Source organism: Buteo buteo, chromosome Z (genome assembly GCF_964188355.1).
Source record: "Buteo buteo chromosome Z, bButBut1.hap1.1, whole genome shotgun sequence".
Taxonomy (NCBI): Eukaryota; Metazoa; Chordata; class Aves; order Accipitriformes; family Accipitridae; genus Buteo; species Buteo buteo.
In genome coordinates this window covers 88,571,290-88,589,121 of record NC_134204.1, presented here as the reverse complement: position 1 = coordinate 88,589,121, position 17,832 = coordinate 88,571,290, and the positions used below count along the sequence as shown (strand labels likewise).

At 63.1% G+C, this 17,832-nt stretch overlaps 3 protein-coding genes across 5 annotated transcripts; all 3 read right to left on the bottom strand.

The window, feature by feature from the left end:
* Positions 1 to 547: 547 nt before the first annotated feature.
* Positions 548 to 5,043, bottom strand: LGALS4 (galectin 4). Its single transcript, XM_075019874.1, has 10 exons — positions 4,999 to 5,043; positions 4,826 to 4,914; positions 4,053 to 4,257; positions 2,117 to 2,236; positions 1,992 to 2,015; positions 1,844 to 1,885; positions 1,732 to 1,761; positions 1,508 to 1,596; positions 1,255 to 1,420; positions 548 to 847 (listed from the first exon to the last, which is right to left on the bottom strand). Exons 1-10 carry the CDS (start codon positions 5,041 to 5,043, stop codon positions 701 to 703), a joined length of 957 nt encoding a protein of 318 aa, XP_074875975.1. The 3' UTR covers positions 548 to 700.
* Positions 5,044 to 5,765: 722 nt separating this feature from the next.
* Positions 5,766 to 9,354, bottom strand: ECH1 (enoyl-CoA hydratase 1). The gene is made up of 10 exons (XM_075021473.1): positions 9,211 to 9,354; positions 7,832 to 7,994; positions 7,658 to 7,746; positions 7,116 to 7,240; positions 6,979 to 7,027; positions 6,808 to 6,872; positions 6,616 to 6,686; positions 6,440 to 6,511; positions 6,175 to 6,325; positions 5,766 to 5,910 (listed from the first exon to the last, which is right to left on the bottom strand). The coding sequence occupies exons 1-10, from the start codon at positions 9,242 to 9,244 to the stop codon at positions 5,806 to 5,808; spliced, it is 924 nt and encodes a 307-aa protein (XP_074877574.1). The 5' UTR covers positions 9,245 to 9,354; the 3' UTR covers positions 5,766 to 5,805.
* Positions 9,355 to 9,644: 290 nt separating this feature from the next.
* HNRNPL (heterogeneous nuclear ribonucleoprotein L) lies at positions 9,645 to 17,338 on the bottom strand. Of its 3 annotated transcripts, none has more exons than XM_075021470.1 (13): positions 17,096 to 17,338; positions 16,179 to 16,297; positions 15,851 to 16,088; positions 15,596 to 15,681; positions 15,232 to 15,328; positions 15,078 to 15,150; positions 12,130 to 12,201; positions 11,749 to 12,029; positions 11,531 to 11,652; positions 11,244 to 11,445; positions 10,291 to 10,348; positions 10,069 to 10,197; positions 9,645 to 9,976 (listed from the first exon to the last, which is right to left on the bottom strand). In XM_075021470.1, the coding sequence occupies exons 1-13, from the start codon at positions 17,336 to 17,338 to the stop codon at positions 9,918 to 9,920; spliced, it is 1,779 nt and encodes a 592-aa protein (XP_074877571.1). In that variant the 3' UTR covers positions 9,645 to 9,917. The 3 variants fall into 3 exon arrangements, with proteins under 3 accessions (XP_074877571.1, XP_074877572.1, XP_074877573.1); XM_075021471.1 differs by having other exon boundaries at positions 10,069 to 10,164; XM_075021472.1 differs by having other exon boundaries at positions 9,647 to 9,976; positions 17,317 to 17,335.
* Between the last annotated feature and the right edge of the window lie 494 nt (positions 17,339 to 17,832).

Genomic DNA, 17,832 nt, shown 5'->3' with positions numbered 1-17,832 from the left:
AAAAACCAGCCAAGCAGATTCGGAGGGGCAGGAGCTGCTGCCACATCCCGGCTCTGCCCCATAACTGCCGGGGGTCCCGGCCCCACAGCCGAGCTGCCCTTGGGGCAGGTGTTGGGGGAGCTCATGGTCAGCATCATCCCGTGTGTGTGTGTCCCCCGCCACAAAAAAGCGGCTGTCACAGGGACGGGACCGTGGGGCTGGGATGGGGACAGGACCGTGGGGACAGTTTTAGGGGGTCATCATGGGGGGGGGGGCATGGGGCTGGGGATGTGGGGAGTGGGATGGGATGAGATGGGGACAGTGCCCTGGGGATGGGGACAGGACCATGGGGGCAGTTTTAGGGCGTCATCATGGGGGGCCATGGACCTGGGGGGGGTCTGGAGAGGACCATGGGGCTCAGCACTGCGGGAAGGGGATTGAAAGGAGACGGTGGGGCTGGGACCAGCCCCAGCACGGCCCCGGCTTCTCCTGGGGGGTCCTGGGGATGAGGTTATGGGGTTGGGGGGGGGTTATGGGGCAGCAGCGGGCAGTGATGGAGGCACACGTGTGAAAGCAGCTTTATTGGGGTCAGCGCTGGGTGGTGACGGTGGCACCGACGGCCCTGGCCGGCAGCCGTGGGGTGGGGAGGGGGCTGGAGAATGGGCTATGGGGCCGGCCGTGGGGCAGGCCGTGAGCCGGTCTGTGGGGCCGGCCGTCGGGCTCAGAAGTGGACGTAGGAGAGGACGACGTCGCCGTCCACCTCCAGCGTGTCGACGTGGGGTCCCGGGGGCAGGCGGTGGGAGAAGTTGCAGAGCGGCTGCCCCTCGGCGAACACCTTGAAGCGATGGTTCCCGCAGCGGATGGAGACCTGGGCGGGGGGGAGTGGGGAGAGCAACCGTGGGCGACGCACGCCCTCGTGCGAGGCGTGCCCTCGTGCGACACTGACACCCACCCACGTGCAACACTTGCCCGGTGCAACACCCGTCCTCCTGCCCTGTGGGTCTTCATGCAACGTGAACCCTTGTGCAACTCCCACCCACGTGCAATGCCTGTCCTTGTGCAACTCCCACCCACGTGCGATGCCTGTCCTTGTGCAACGTGAACCCTCGTGCAACTCCCACCCACGTGCGATGCCCGTCCTTGTGCAACGTGAACCCTCGTGCAACTCCCACCCACGTGCGATGCCCGTCCCTGTGCAACGCGAACCCTCGTGCAGCACCCACCCACGTGTGACACCCACCCTCATGCCCCCCCCCCCCCGCCCCGTGCACTCACGTCGAAGTACCGGCCGCGCTGGAAGGGGTTGTGGGGCAGGTCCTGCTCCTCGGACCCCCAGACCCCCCCCAGCAGGCTGTTGCGCACCACCACCCCCTCGTCCAGGCGCGGGTTCAAGTGCAGCAGCACGTCCCCCCCAGGACCTGCCCGTAGGTTGATGTGGAACCTGGGGGGGGGGGGTGACAGTGGGGGTCAGGGTGCTGGGCACCCCAGGGAAGGGGGTGGGGGTCCCTTCTCCCCCCCCCCCAAATACCTTTCGGCGTCAGGGGGGATGTAGCCCTTCACCACGATGGTTTTCTTGGGGATGAGCCCCCCCGGGATGGTGGCCACGAAGGGCACAGGCTGCAAGGGACAAAGGAGGGGGCTGGGATGGGGACAGGACCCCCCCTTCCCAGCCCCCCAGGACCCCAACAGACCCCCTGTGTCGTGTGTGCCCCCCCCCCCCCCAAACACCACCAGCCAGGGTCCCCCACTCACCGGGTGGAGGGTGGGCGGCTGCATCATCACCTGTGGGAGACACGAGAGGGTCAGTGGGGGACATGGGGACAGGGCAGGGGGGGTCCAGGCTGTGCCCCCCCCCAGCACTCACCGGCAGGTTGCTGTGATGGTAGGGGATGGTCTGCGGCATATCCTGGAGAGGGGAGGGGAAGCAGAAAGAGGGATGAGGGGGGGCCCCCCCAAAACAGCTGGGTGACCCCCCCCACACCCCAACCCCCCCCCCCCCTCCAGGGACTCACCAGCATGGTGGGAAGATACGGCCCCTGTGGAGAGACAGGGCAGAGGTGAGGATGGGGGGGGGTCCTCAGGTGGGGAGGGAGGGAGATGGGGGTCGGGGTGGGGGGGCGTCCCCAGCCGTGCTCACCCCACCGCCCAGGACGGTGACGGCGTGCAGCTCCAGGTCCCCGTCGACGGTGACGGCCGTCACCTGCTCCGCCGGCAGCCGGTGGGGGAACTCATCGAAGTGGCTGCCGTTCACCAGGATCTGGGGGGGGGTGGGTGGGTTGGGGTGTCACGGGGGGGGACAGATCCCCTGATTCCCCCCACCCCGCCCCATGTACCCCTATAACCCCCGTGTGCCCACATATCCACTTTGGGACCCCCATATACCCCCTGTGTGCTCATCGCTTCCTCTTGGGACCCAATATACCCCCCCCATATGCCCATATAATCCCCACCCTGCCCCGGCACCCTGTGTGCCACTATATCCCATTATAAGACCCAATATATTCATATTTAGGACCCTATATAATGCCATGTGCTCCTTTGGGACCCCCATATATCACCTGTGTGCCCATATATCCCCCTTGGAGACCCCATATGTCCCTCTTTGAGATCCCATATACACACATTTGAGACCCTATATATCCCCTCCCTTTGAGACCCCACAGATCCTCTGCGTGCACCTATACCCCCCCCCCACTTTGGGGCCCCATGTGTGACCTTGGAAATCCCATATAGCCCTTTTCGGTTCCCCCTGTGTACACATATATCCCCCCTGAGCCCCTCACACCCCCATCTGAGGCCTCATATCCCTCTTTCGGACACGTATATAACCCCGTGTGAACATATATCCAAATTCGGAATTCCTATCTCCCTTTGGCACCCCCTGTACCCCATCTGTGTCTATACATCCACCGTTGGAGCCATACATAGCCCCCCTTTGGGACCTCTTGTCCCCATATACCCCCTCCTTTGAAACACTATATACCCCTTGTGTGCACATAAATCCCATTTTGGAACCTCATATACTTCCCCTTTGGGACCACATACAACCCTTGTGTGACTGAATTTCCCCCTCTGGGACCCCCCCCATATATCCCCTGTGTGCCCTTGTATCCCCCTTTGGGACCCCATATAGCCCCTATGTGTGTACATGTATCCCCTCTTTAGGTCTCTATACACCCCCTGTGCCCATATATCCCTCTTTGGAACCTCCATATACTACTGTGCGTCCATATGCCCACCCTCTGGGACCCCATATACTCCCTGCATGCCCATACGTCCCTTTCATCACCTTTTGAAGCCCCATATATCCTCTGTGTGCTTCTATCTCCCACTTTGAGACCCCATATTCCTCCATTTGGGACCCTATATACAGTCTGTGCCCTTATGTCCTCTTGGGATGCCATATATGCCCTGTGAGCCTCTATCTCCCCATTTGGGACCCCTTATATCCCCATTGGGAAACCATTTACCACCTTAGGAACACCATATACCCACTGTGAATCCTTATATCCCCCTTAGAGACCCCACACACCCTCTGTTTGCACATATATCCCCCTTAGAGACCCCATATACCCCCTGTGAGCCCTTATAACCCCCTTTGGGAATCCATACATGTCCTGTAAGCCCCTATCTCCCCATTTGGGATCCCTTATATCCCCACTGGGAACCCACATACCCCCTTAGGAACACCATATACCCACTGTGAGCACTTATACCCCCCTTAGAGACCCCACACACCCTCTGTTTGCACATATATCCCTCCTGGAGACCCTATATACCCCCTGCACGCCCTTACAACCCCATAGATAGATGCCATCTATCCCCTGTGGGACCCCACATACCCCCTTAGGAACACCATATACCCACTGTGAGCCCTTATATCCCCCTTTGGGACCCCACATACCCTCTGTATGCACATATATCCCCCTTGGAGACCCCATATACCCCCTGTGAACCCTTGTATCCATCCCCCTTTAGGACCCCATATACCCCCAGTGAGCCCCTATAGACCCCTTGAGACCCCCTAGACCAGCAGAGCCCCCCCCCCCCAACCCTCTCCCCCGTCCCCGCACCCGGTAGGCGTGGGGGGTGACGGTGATGACGATCTCGAAGGGGGTCCCAGGCGTGAAGGGCTGGAGGTCGTGGCACTGCTCCGGCCCCCACTCCCCCCCATGGCGGCTGTTCAGCACCGCCTGCCCCTCCGTCCCAAAACGGGGGTTCAAGTGCAGCGCCAGGTCGGCCCCCTCCCCTGCCCCACTCGCCAGGTTCACATGGAACCTGCAATAAGGGGGGGGGGGGGCACATCCATTCTGCTGTCCCTCCGGCCCTGCACCCCCCCTGCTCCCCATCACCAGCAGCCCTCCGTCCCGCCACCCCCCACCCCAACCCCAATCCATCCCCCCGTCCCTCCCCTCCCTCCCTGTATCCCCTCACCGGGCTCGCCCCAAACCTGCGAGGACACACAGCCCCCCCCCCGTCCCCCATCCCCCAGGCTGTGCCCCCCCATGTCTCCCACATCCCCCCCCGTGTCCCTCCCATGACCCCATGTGTCCTCCATACCCCCCCCATATCCCCCCATGTCCCCCTGTGCCCCCCATGTCCCTCATGTGTGCCCCCCATATCCTTTCCATGCTCCCCATACTCCCCCAAGTCCCCCCGTATACCCCCCATGTCCCCCTCTGTGCCCCCATATCCCCCCATGTTCCCCCCATATCTCTTCCATGTCCCCCCATATGCCCCCCACATCCCCCACCGCCCCCCATCCATGCACCCAAGGGGGTGCACAACCGCGTGCAAGGGGACAGCAGACCCCCCCCCCCCATCACGTCCCCAGGGTCCCCCGTACCTGTCGGCGCCGGGGGACACGACACCCTGCACGTAGACGGCCATGCCGGGCCAGAGCCCCCCCATCACAGAGGTCACGTAGGGCAGTGGCTGGTTGGGGGGGGGTAAACAAGGTCAGCGGGGTCCCCACCATGTCCCTGGGGGGGTAACGGGACCCCCGGGGACGATACCAACCGGGTTGTAAGCGGGCCGGTAGCCGGGCGCGGGGACGAAGGACATGGTGACGGTGATGCCGGTGACACCGGTGACGGTGCCGAGCCCCGCGGTGCCGGGACTTTTATAGCCCCAAATCCGAGGTGGGGCCCCCACCCCGCCCCGCCGGGACACCCAGGTCCTCACGCCAGCTCAGGGTGGGGGGGGTACAGCCCAGACCCTGGGGGCTCAAAGCTGGGAGGGGGGGGGGGGCTGACCCACCCCCCTGGGTGCTTGGGGTTCCCCTGTTGGTTTTTGGGGGGGGGGTGTCCCTTTGTGCCCCCCACATCCACCCCCAGGAGGGCAGGTCCCAGATGGTGGAGGCAGGGTGGGGGCTGGATGGCTGGGTTTGTTCCCAGGGTGGGGTCCAGACTTTGACCCCCCCGGATGCGGGGTAGCGGTGGCGGCGGGGGGGGGGACGACGATGACACCCTGCCCGAGGCGGAAACACCTCGGACTCTGCCCCGTGCCAGGCAGACCCAGGCGTGAGGGTGTCGGGTGGGGGCGGGAAGGGACTGGATGTGCCGGGGGGGGACATTGACCTCGGTCCTCGACCCCCCCCAGCACCCTTGGGGGATCCCCGGCTCCATCGTAGCACCCTGGGGTCCCCATCACCGCTCCTGGGGGATATTGGGACCCCCATCCCCATTGTAACGCCCTTAGGACCCCCTCCCAGACCCACAGCAGCCCCCCCCCCCGGGTCCCATCCCTCCCCACGCTGCCCAAAGACGAGGACGGACAGGGGGACGTGGGGACAGCCAGATTTATTGTGGGGGGGCCGCGGTGCCCCTACAGCTTGGAGAAGGGGATGTCCTCGGGACCCTTCTTCTCCATCGCCGCCTGCACCGACTTGAGGATGTCCTCGGTCTGCAGCATGCTCATGTTCCAGGTGGCCTGGGGATGGGGCACAGGGGTGGGATGGGGATTGGGACACCCCCGGGGATGGGGATGGGGAGGGGACACCCCCGGGGATGGGGGCGAAAGACCCTGGGGGGGTCCAAGACGTCCCTCGGGGACAAAGACGGGCAACAGGGATGGCAACAGCGCGGAGACGGGGATGTCGTCACGGTCAGGGAAGAGGGACGGGGATGATGAGGGAGGGAGCGTGGCTTTTTAGGGCTAGGGGGGGTCCTAGTGGGAGGGGAGGGGGCCGCTCACCACATAACGGAGGCCCTCGGAGACGGGGTGGTCCCGCGAGTAGACCAGGTTCACCTTGGTGCCCTGCACGGCCACGGGGCTGCGAGCCGCGATGGTGGAGGCCATTTCCAAGGCTCCCTGCAGCAGCGTCTCCTTGTCGGCAAAAACCCGGCTGCGGGCGAGAGAGGGGCTGCTGGTGGGGACGGGCACCCGGAGGGGGTCCCCGTGGCACTGGGGACAGCCCCAGGGATGGGGTCACCTCCTGGGGAGGGGGGGGCTGCAGTACCTCACCAAACCGGAGCTCTGCGCTTCGGGGGCCATCATTTTGCGGGCGGTGAAGGCCAGTTCGTTGACGAGGCTGCGGAAGGGGGGGGGGGGGTTATGGGGTGAGACGGGGTCCCCCTGAAGTCCCCCTCCACTGCCACCAGCGTCCCCCACCGCCGGCGTCCCCCACCCACCCACCTCTGGCTACCCATGATCTTCGGGAGACGCTGCAGGGTGCCCACGTCGGCCGCCAGCCCGATGTCCACCTCCTGCGGGCACGGGGAGACGTGAGGGGACACGGGGACGTCCGAGGAGACTTTGGGGACGTGAGGGGGGCCATGGGGATGGCCGAGGGTCTCCGGGGACACCCGAGGGTCCCCACCTGCCTACCTTCACCTGGAACCAGGCGTCCTGGGTGCAGTAGCGGATGTCGCAGGCAGAGATGAGATCGATACCTGCCGAGAAAAGAGATCGATGCCTGAGCCGGTGGGGGGGACCCTGTGCCGGTGGTGGGGGGGTGGTACATGACCGCAGCCCGGCACCCCCCCGGCCCCAGCTCACCTGCGCCGATGCAGGCGCCGTGCACCGCCGCGATCACCGGCTTCGGGCACTGCAGGAGAAACGGGCTTCAGGGAGGGGTTGGGGAACAGTCCCCCCCCTTTCCCTGCTCCGTCCGTCCATCCGTCTGTCCATCTGACCTTTTCCAGCACTGAGAAGGTCTCCTGGTAGTCGCAGATTTTCCGCCGCAGGTTCCAGGCCTTCCTGGCCACGTCCTCGCCCTCCACCATCAGGAAGTCGCTGCCCATATCCATCAGGTCGATCCCTGCCCAGGGCCGTGCCGTCACTGACTGTCCCCCATTCCCAGTTGGGGGGAAAAGCCCCCCCAGACCCCCTCCCAGCCAGGGCTGAGACACCCCCAGGCCTCCTGGTGATGCCGAGATGTCCCTGATCTCCCTTGGCTGGGGCACAGGTACCCCAAATCCCCCCACCCAGGGCAAAGTTACCCCAAATCCCCCCCCCTGGATTGGGCAAAGGTACCTCTAATCCCCCTCAGCTGGGGTAGAGGTACCCCCAGTTCCACACAGCTGGTACCAAGATGTTCCCAGTCCCTCCCAGGTTGGCCAAGATCCCCAACCCCCCACCCCGTTTCCCCTGCTAGGGCTGAAACGTCCCGTCCCCGTCCCCCATTCTGAGACCCCCCCCAAAATGAGCCAGAATCCCCCCCAAGCGTCCCCCTCACCAGCCGTGAAGATCTTCCCAGCGCCCGAGATGACAACAGCGCGGCAGGATGAGTCCTCGCTGATGTCCTGGAAGCATTCCACCATCTCCCTGCGGGGACAGCAAGGACGGTGGGGGACAGGGGTCTGGGGGGCCCTGGGGGGGGGTCCCCGGGTGCCTGCCCCTCCCCCATTACCTCCAGAATGCCACGTTCATGGCGTTCCTCTTCTCGGGGCGGTGGAGCTCCACGTGCAGGACATGGTCCCGCTCCGACGTCACCCTCAGCGTCTCGAAGCTGCGGCCGGGCGAACGCCGCTCCGCCGCCTTCGCCGACATCAGCCGGGCCGGCACCCGAAGCGCTGCGGCAACCAGCCCGTCACCGGGGCACTGGGACCCACTGGGGAGGGACTGGGAGTCCCTGGGGAGGGACTGGGACCCACTGGAGAAGAGCTGGGGGCGCTGGGACACGCTTGGGAGGGACTGGGACCCACCAGGGAGGGACTGGGAGTCCCTGGGGAGGTGTGGGGACCCACTGGAGAAGGGCTGGGGGCACTGTGACACACTGGGGAAGGAGTGGAAGTACCCAGAGAGGGACTGGGAACAGTGGGAGAAGAGCTGGGGGCACAGGGACCCACCAGGGAGGGACTGGGACCCACCAGGGAGGGACTGGGACCCACTGGAGAAAGGCTGGGGGCACTGGGACACACTGGGAGGGAACTGGGACCCACTAGAGAAGGGCTGGGGGAACTGGGATGCACTGGGGAAGGAGTGGGAGTACCCAGGGAGGGACTGGGACCTGCGAGAAAAGAGCTGGGGGCATTGGGACACACTGGGGAGGGACTGGGAGTGCCTGGGGAGGGGCAGGGACACGCTGGAGAAGGGCTGGGGCCACTGGAACACACCAAGGAGGGACTGGGAATACCTAGGGAGGGACTGGGACCTGTTGGAGAAGAGCTAGGGGCACTGGGACCCACTAGAGAAGGTCTGGGGCCACTGGGACACACTGGGGAAAGAGTGGGAACCATTGGGGAAGGGCTGGGGGAACTGGGACCCACTAGAGAAGAGCTGGGGGCACTGGGACACGCTGGGCAGGGACTGGGAAGTGCTGGAGAAGAGCTGGGACTCACTGGGGAGGGACGAGGAATCCGTGGGTAGGGACTGCAGGGCTCTGGGACGCACTGGGGAGGGACTGGGACCCACTGGGGAAGGGCTGGGGGCCATCGGGACGCACTGGGGAAGGTTTGGGGGGGCACTGGGGTAGGACTAGGACTCACTGGGACCCACTAAGGAAGGACTGGGAGGCACTGGGGGGACTGGGAAAGAACCCCAGCGTCGGGGGGGGGGGGGTGGTCATAGTGGGGGGGGTTAATGGGGGACCCCGGGGGTCAGGGCGCGCAAAAAAGGGGGGACTCGAGGGGGGGGGGTGAGGTCAACTGAGGGTCAAGGTCAGGGTGGGGGTCATGGGGGTCTCTCGGCCACGCCGGGGGTCCCGTGGGAAGGGTTAGGTTAGGCCGGGGGTCCCGGGCCTGGCGCGGGGTCGGGGTGGGGGGCGGGTGCCGGGGCCCCCCCACTCACATCTCCCCAGCAGCCCCCGCAGCCCCGCCGACATGGCCTCCGCGCAGTCCTCCACGGGCCGAGGACAATGAGGGCGACGCCTAGAGCGCCGCCCCTTCCCGCCACGTGACCCGCCCGCAAAGGGAGGGCCGGCACTTCCGCCGCTCCCCTCCCTACCGAGGCGGAAGTGCCCCTGTATTCCCCCCCCACGGAGGCGGAAGTGCTCCCTCCTCCCTACCGAGGCGGAAGTGCCCCTGTATTCCCCCCCCACGGAGGCGGAAGTGCTCCCTCCTCCCTACCGAGGCGGAAGTGCTCCTTCCTCCCCGTCCCTACCGAGGCGGCCCCCAGTGCTCGGGAGGGGTACAGCCACACCAACCCCCCCTACCCCGCTATTGCCCAATATTTCCCCAAATGCCCCCAAAGCAAGGTGGGCTGACCCCTCCCCCCCCCCAAAAGGCCCAGTTTGTTTCCCAAACGAGTTTATTGAAAGGTGGGAGGGCAGCTGGGGGGAGGGGGGGGGCGGCGGCACCGAGCACATGTACAACCATTCTTCTTAAAAACGGGGGGGGGGGCTGGGGGAAAGGGAAGGGGGGGTCGCTGGGCTATCACTACTGAACATCAGCCTTTAAAAAACCGCGGGTTTGGGGGGAAAAAAAAAAAAACAACAAAAAACAGCGATTTGGGAGCGGTGGGGGCCCGCCCTTGGCGGGGGGACGACGACGTCCTGGTTAGGAGGCGTGCTGGGCGGTGGAGAAGCAGAGTTTCAGCGTGTAGGGGTACGGCCCGTCTGATGAGAAGAGAAAGAAGGTGGGGGGGTTAGCAGGGTGGAGGGGGGGGCCCCCCTGTGTCCCGTCGTCCCTCCGCGGGGGGGTGACTTACTGGGGTTCTTCATCTGGTAGTGGTTGAGGAAGCCGAGGGTCTCCAGGGCATCGCTCTTCGAGTCCCACTCCAGCAGCCCCGAGGAGCTGCGCTCGCCTGCAGGGGGGTGTCCCTTCCTCAGCCCGGCGGCTGCGGCGGCCGTGCCGCCCTGCCCCCCCGCACGCCCCCCCCCGGGGCAGGGAGCACCCCCCGGGCGGCCGCTCCCTGCCCCCCCGCACTTACTCTTCCCAGAGAAGACCTTGACGGACGAGGGTCGCTTCACTCCCAGCTCGTCACAGATCTAGGGCGGGGAAGAGAGGAGAGTGGAAAAAACAAAAAAAAAACCAACAAAATAAGGGGGGAGAGGGGGTGAGGCGGAGGAGAAGGGAAGAGGAGGAAGAGGAGGGGGAAAAGGGAAGAGGAAGAGCAGAGAAGGAAAAAGAGAGGGAGGGGAGGAGGAAGGAGCAAGCGAGGAGGAGAAAGAAAAAGAAGGCAGGAGGAGGAAAAGGAGAAGGAGAAGAAGGGAGGAGTAAAAGGAAGAAGGAAGAGGAAAAAGCGAGAAGGAAGAAAGGACGAGGAGGAGGAAGAGAATGAAGAAAAGGACGAGGCAAAAGAGAAGGAAGAAGGGAGGAGGAGGAGGGAGAGAAGAAGGGAGGAGGAGGAGGGAGAGAAGAAAAGGGAGGAGGAGGAGGGAGAGAAGAAAAGGGAGGAGGAGGAGGACGAGGCGGCAAAAGCGAGGAGGAAGAAAAGGACGAGGCGGCAAAAGCGAGGAGGAAGAAAAGGACGAGGCGGCAAAAGCGAGGAGGAAGAAAAGGACGAGGCGGCAAAAGAAGAAGCGAGGAGGAGGCGGTGGCAAAAGAAGGGAAGAGGAAAAGGAGAGACGAAGGAAGAAGTGAGAAGGAGGAAAAGGATGGAGGGGACCGAGGGAAGAGAGGGGAGAGAGGGGACCGAGGGAAGAGAGGGGAGAGAGGGGACCGAGGGAAGAGAGGGGAGAGAGGGGACCGAGGGAAGAGAGGGGAGAGAGGGGACCGAGGGAAGAGAGGGGAGAGAGGGGACCGAGGGAAGAGAGGGGAGAGAGGGGACCGAGGGAAGAGAGGGGAGAGAGGGGACAAGGCAGACGCAAGGAAGGAGAGAGGAGAGAGAGAGGCAAACACGAGAAGGAAGAGGAGGAGGGCAGGTGGGGCTCTGCCCCGTACCTCGTAGAAGTTGTCCTCGGTCACCTCCAGGGGAGCGTTGAAGAAGTGGAGGACGTTGCTGGGGTGCTGGATCCTGTTCTTGGCCGCCTGCTCGGGGGTGGAGAAGCGGTTGTTGCGGGAGCCGCTGAAGTCCTTGTAGCTGCAGGATCCGTCCTCCAGCCCGTAGGACTGCCCAGGCATGATGGCCTGCTGCTTGGAGACGCTGCCAGGGCAGGAAAGGGCGGGGGGGGCTCAGCACGCCGGGCAGGGCTGCCCGTTGCTGCACCCCCCCCCAGCCCAAGACCTACCAGACGTTGAGCTTCTGCCCGAACATGAAGTTGTTGTTGAGGTGGGTGATGGCCCGGTCCACAGCGTAGCCATCCGCCATCTCCACCATGGCTGCCCCCGGCTTGCTTTTCATGAACTTCACCTGGAAGGGAAGTGGTGGAACGGATGATCCCCCCCATCTCCATACCCAAACCTCCCCCCCCCCCTCCTCCAAGGGAAGCCCCCTTCCTCCGTTTACCTTCTCCACGTTTCCGTAGAGGCAGAAGATGTTAAAGACGCGGTCGCAGTTCATCTTGGACTGATCCAAGCCGTAGACCATGAGGACGGGGCTGTCGGCGTGGGGGCCGTACTCCGGCGGCGGTGGGGGCGGCGGCGGGTGCCCGTACTGGGGACCGTACCGGCTGGGTCCCCGACGGTGCCCCCCCACCGGAGGGCCCATCCTTCTCCCTTCATAGTGGGGCGGTGGGGGGCCATAACCCTCGTCATGGTAGTGCCCGTGGTATCCGCCGTGGGGGCCTCCTGCGCAGAGAAAGGGTTGGAGATTCCCCCCCCAGCATCGTGTGCCCCCCCACCCCACCCTGAGGACCCCCCCTTCAGCCCATGGCGAAGGGTGCCGTACCGTACTCCGCAGGGTGGTCTCCCAGGAGCGGGGGCTGCCGCTGGCGCTTGTTGGGGTTGCCACCCGGGTCTCCTGCGGGTGGAAGAAGAAGTTAGGGTGGTCTCGGTGGTGGTGGGGAGGGGGGAACACCGCTCCCCAGGGTGCCAGGGGCCCCTCCAGTCCCTGACACCCGAGCTTGGCTCTGGGGAGGCTTTGGGGATCCCCCAGCTACCCCAGGAAGGCGACGGCGGGGCTGGCTCCGAACCCCTGCGCCCAGCTCCCAACCGGGACCCCCACGTCTCCTCCCTGCGGGGACGGAGGGCCCCGGCCGGAGCGAGGGGGCCGATCCCGGGAGAAGAACCCCCCACACACAACAATCCTGCCCCCTCCCTCCCGCCCACCAGGGACCAGCCCTGGCCCCCCCTAAGCTGACTAGGAGGGAGGTGCGGTGAGGGGAGCGCCCCACTCCGTGCCCCCCGGCCTCTGGGATGCTGCTAGTTTCTACACAGCCATTAAAAAAAAATAAAATTAAAAAATTAATGTACAGAAAGGAAAAATAAAAATGTAAATTAAATAATAATAAAAAGTGGCAAGACATCTCCCCGCCCCGACAAAACGGGAGAGGGAGCGAGACTGGTACAGGCAGCAAAGCAACAGCAGTAACAGGTTAAAACGAGCCATCACGTACAAGGCATAAACACGCTCATGTCACCGTACAGTTGCTCTTCTCTTCCCTTTACACGACCGGGTTTCGTACAGGTTTATTCCGAGTCAATTACAAAGATTGAAAAGGGCTACTTACAGCGGGAGTACAAAGTACAATGTCCATTGTCATATAAAAATTCTGTATTTCTCTTACCATTGGACGCTTCAAGAGTGAGTTAGCACAGTTCTGAAAGATGGCGTCCCATCAAACATACACTGCGACCCTGCATCACATGGTTTCAGAGTCATAAACACAGGTCAAAGGCACAAAACCGCTACAATTTTTCTTTAAAAAAAAAAAAAGTAAAATCTTTTTTTTTTAAAAAAAAAGGTCTCACAGATGTTTTGTCCTCAGAAGGTACCGAGAGAGAGGACATAAAGGTGTGATAAATGAGAGTGTTCCTCCGTGTTTCACCTCCTGCAATTTGTGTTGTGCTGTAACAAAATGGTGCTTCTGGCTCTGTGTAGCTCTTTCCCATGTGCGTGTCTCCTCTGTAATGGAAATGTGTCTCGGCTCGAGCGCCGGCCTGCGCCAGACCCGCACAGCCCCAGCTACAGCCTCCTAGGGACCTGTGTGCCTTTGGGGTTGGGTTGCTTTGTGTTGGCTGGTTTGGTTTGGTGTTTGGTTTTTTGGTATTTTTTGTTTTGTTTTGTCTGGTTTTGGTTTGGTTTGGTTTTTGTTTTGTTTTTTTTTGTTTTGTTTTCTCCGCTTGGCGCTGATATGGTGGCAGTTGAGGACTGCAGGAGAAACAGCGTAAAGCAAAGGAACTGCCCTCCCAAACCAAACCGTGCTGAGAGCAATCCTAAGGTCTTGGAGGGCCTCAGATCTACTCCGGTCTCCGGTAAGAGCGCTGCTGGGCTTGTTTTGAGGACCCTCTGGGCTGTGTTTTCTAGTTCTGTGTACATTCGTGGGTTCGGTTTGGTCTGGTTTTGGTAAGTAAAGGTAAATGTCTGCTGTGGCATGCTGCGCCTCTTTCTCTCTTTGTGCTGTAGATAGTCCTTGGGCCACGGTGTTGTGTCCTTGATGTAATGAGCTCAAGCTGCTGCTTGTTTCTGGATGCTGCGTGTTTTCTCCAGTAAAGGTTTCTACACTGTGTGGTGTGAGGAATGTGCAGAGGCAGGTCACGGCCCATTCGGGACTTCCGCTGTAGTACGGTCCCCGGGGTTATGTGCAAATGACTGCTCGGAGCTGGGAAAGGCCACGTTACCGCACCCCCCGCCCGCTTCCCAGCGAGCCCCCTCTCGCCCCTGCGGCTCTGCACATCTTCTACGTATGTACCTGGCAGGAGATCTCTGCCCCTGCCCCTCGCTAAGTCATGTAATGCCATTGCTTGCGTCAGCACCTGAACGGCTCTGCAGCTTTGAAAAGCGGGGGTGTCCGGCAGACGGTGGCTCGGTGGCTCCCGCAGCGAATCCCAGTCCCCTCAAATCCCCTGTGCCTGCCATCCCCCCACCCCCCATCCTCGCTTTGAGCAGTCGAGGCCACCTGGCGCCGACACCCCGGCTTTAAAACATGAAGCGTTTCACTTCAAAAAAAAAAAGAAAAAAAAAAAAAGACCTCAAAAAATCCCAAACCCCGTCGCCGAGCTCCTCGTGCGGGGCTGACCCTGCGCAGCCCGACACGGAGGGCATCAACGGCAGCCCCGGCATCCAGCTGGGAGCAGGAGACGTCCGCTCCCGCGAGCACAGCGTTTTTTGGGGGTGGGGGCGTGTCTTTTTTCCCCCACCTTGTCTCAAGCTCAAGGGAGCCGGCGTCTCCTCTCCGGTTTTACAGATGGGCCAGTGCTGCCCCCCACCAGGCCAGGGGCGTTTCCAGCTCGCCCCTCGGCTCCGGGAGGGTGACATGGCCCCGATTTGGTAAATCCAGTTCGGAAGATGAGGCACGCAAAGAGCCGGCAGCGGGGCAGACACGATAAAGCAATGGCACTTCCCCCCCCTGCACCGAACCACCAGAAACTCATTAAATAGAAAAAAAACAACCGCGTATCGCTAGTGCAGAGACTCCCCCTCACTTCATGCGCCTGACACGGATACTCCCCGACGAGCAATGCGCAGAACAAACCACCGAGAGAAACCCCCGGCCATTGCCGCTCGGTTTTTCAACTCAATTCGACCCCAGCCCCACGTGAGCCCCCTCCCCATCGAGCCCACGCCAGCCCCGGCTGAAGGTACAGGCAGGCGAATGGCATTACATATTGTGGGTCGGTATGAGAGTGCTGTGCCCGACCGTGTGCGTAGGTACAAAGCACGTCATCGGAGATTACCTTGTCCGCTGAGGTTGGGGTTGGTGTAGTCCCAGGTATCCTGGTCATTCTTGAAGACATTGAGACGCGTGGGCTGTAAGAAACACACAGAGAAGCGTCAGACATCAGCGGCGTCACCCCACGAGGGGTGCACGCTGCTGGCGGGGACGCTTACCTTGGCATATTCGATCTTCAGTGTGCAGCACCCGGAGTAAATGTCGGCCCCGTTGAGGGATGCCTTGGCTCGCTGGGCGCTCTGCACCGAGTCAAACGTTGACAGCATTAAGGACGTTTACAGAAATGAAAGTGTCTTTAGGGAGGGTTTCGCTGTCTGGGAGAACGGATCTGACTGCACTGTGTGTCAGGCGTCACTCCCTGAGCATACGGATAATTTGGGAAACCCTCAGTTCCCTCCCTGTAGCTGGGCAGGACACACCAGAGTGTGGCCAAGGCGACCAGTCTGCAGCAGAGCCAAACCAACCCACAGCAGAAAAAACACAAGAAAGGTAGCCCCAGGCTCTCAAGGCACAGAAGGATATTCCACCATGGCCTGGACGCCGTTTTTCCTGAAAATAACGATCCTCTGCACGGGGCCACAGGGGTTGCAGATGGTGTAGAGCACATCCTGCAGGATAGGAGAGGTAAGAAAGGGTGAGGGATCTGGCTGAGGCACAGTGGCAGTGCCCCAGAACCTCCCGAGCGCCATTAAAGCAGCACGTGCGAGGGTTGGGACAGAGCCGCGTGCTCGGCTCCACGTTCCCAAAACCCTCGGGACCCCCCAGTGCATCACCCACCGTCGTGATGGAGTAGATAGGGTTGAGGATGGTGAAGAGCAGGACATTGTTGACGCCCCTGGAATCATCCGTGTCCCCAGGGCGGGATATCTTCTGGCTGGTGGAGTAGTTAACAAAGGCGGGGTGACCAGCAATGTAGATCTGGTTGTCAGCTGCGTAATTAACAGCATTGCAGGCGCCAAGGATGTCCTCAAACTCCACCAAGGCTTGCCTCTTCTTGGGCATCACCACCACATAGCTGGCATGGAAAAAGCCACAGTCAGACCGACACCGCAGTGCTGCTGTGGTGACGCTACCACCGCGTGCGTCCCCCAACGTGTCCCCTCACCTGATGGGGCCAAACTCCTGCAGGGCCTCCACGAGATCGGCCTCCACGACACCGTCGATCAGCCCCCGAATGTGCACCACCGGGGAGGCAGGCGTCTTGTGGGGGTCATCGTAGTTCTCCTGGCGGGAGAGAAGGGGTCAGCTCAGTACGGCACCCATCCAGAGCCACCAAGGCCTTGCTACTTCCCCCAAAATTACCCACATCTGGGGCACCACCAAGAAAAAAACGCCCTGGGCAAGGTCTCAGCCACCACCGGAATCTCTGCCCACCCTCTGCCCATCACCGCAGCGGTGATGGGAGGGAGCTGTTTTGAACTTGGTGTAACCAAAGAGCCCCCAGCGCTGCTGGAGGACGCAAGCAAAGACCCTGCAGGCCCCTGCCTCTCCTGAACCTGACCCCAGAGGCTCCGCAGACCCTCGGGGTCCAGCCCTGCCCCTCCGTAGACGTTTCCCCTCTTCTTGATGGTGCTGAGCGCTCTGTGGCCTGACCACGCCAGGGCAGACCCTGTCCCCACCCCAGCACTGACCCGAGCCCCTCAAAGGCCTTAGCCTGCCCCATACCCCCCTACTCTCTTCCAGGCAACCCCTGACCCCCTAAACGCCCCCCCTACTCCCCCAGACCGACCCTGCCCCCCATTTCCAGCCCCCTCTGGCCCAGCCTGCCCCTGCTTTGACCCTCCCCCCGGCCCCCCACAAGCCCTGCCCCATACACCGTATTTACCCCCCTCCAAGGGACACGTTTTGTCCCCTCAGGCCTCATCCGACCCCCCTGCTCGCCCCACTCAGGCCCCACCGTGTCCCCCTCCAACTCCCCCCCGGCCCGCTGCCACCCCCCGCGCTTCGCCCCCCACCACGATGCCCACCCCCTCTCTCCCAAGGCTCCACACCATCCCCCGGCCTCCCCCCGACCCCGCTCACCGCTCCGGCAGCGCCGGGCCCACCACCAGCCCCCCCCGGCCCGCCAGGCCCGTGCGGTGGCGGCTCCGCGTTCTCCGTCTTCTGGCGCTTGGGAGCGCGGCCGCCCTCGCCGCCCCCGCCGCCCCCGCCGTAGTAACGGCCCGAGCCGCCCCCGCCGCCGCCGCCCGCCGCCATCTTCCCCATCTCGCCCCCGCGGCCGCTGCCCTCCGCGCTCTGCGGACCCCGCCACCGCCGCCGCGACATGGCGCCTCACTCCGCCGCGCCGCCTCCGCCACGCCCCTATTGGCCCGCCCCCCCGCCACTCAAGGCGGGGCTACCGGCCCATTGGCTCGCGGCGCTGCCCCTCCGCCGTCGGCCCCGCCCTCCGCCGCTATTGGGCCCGCCGGCCCGCCAGACCCGCGCCCATTCGCCCGCGTTTCTGCCCGTCAGTGGCGTCGCCGCCTTCCACTGGCCGGTGTTCGCGTCCGTCCGCCCGCCCACCGAGCTGGTTGGCTGGAGCGGCTGCCTGTCTCAACGGCGCCCCGCCCTTCTTCATGGCCCAGCACTCAGACTCCGCCTTCGTCTACCGCCTCTCTGGGTGCTCCCAGAGGGCCTTTCGGCAGCGGCTCGCCAGGCGATTGGCCAAAAGCAACGCCAATCCACCACCTTGGGCTCTAATTGGCTCCTCGCAGCCTCTTCAGCCTCTCCCGCCAGGACAGCCCCCCACCCACTGGCTAACCCTCCCGCCTATCAACCCC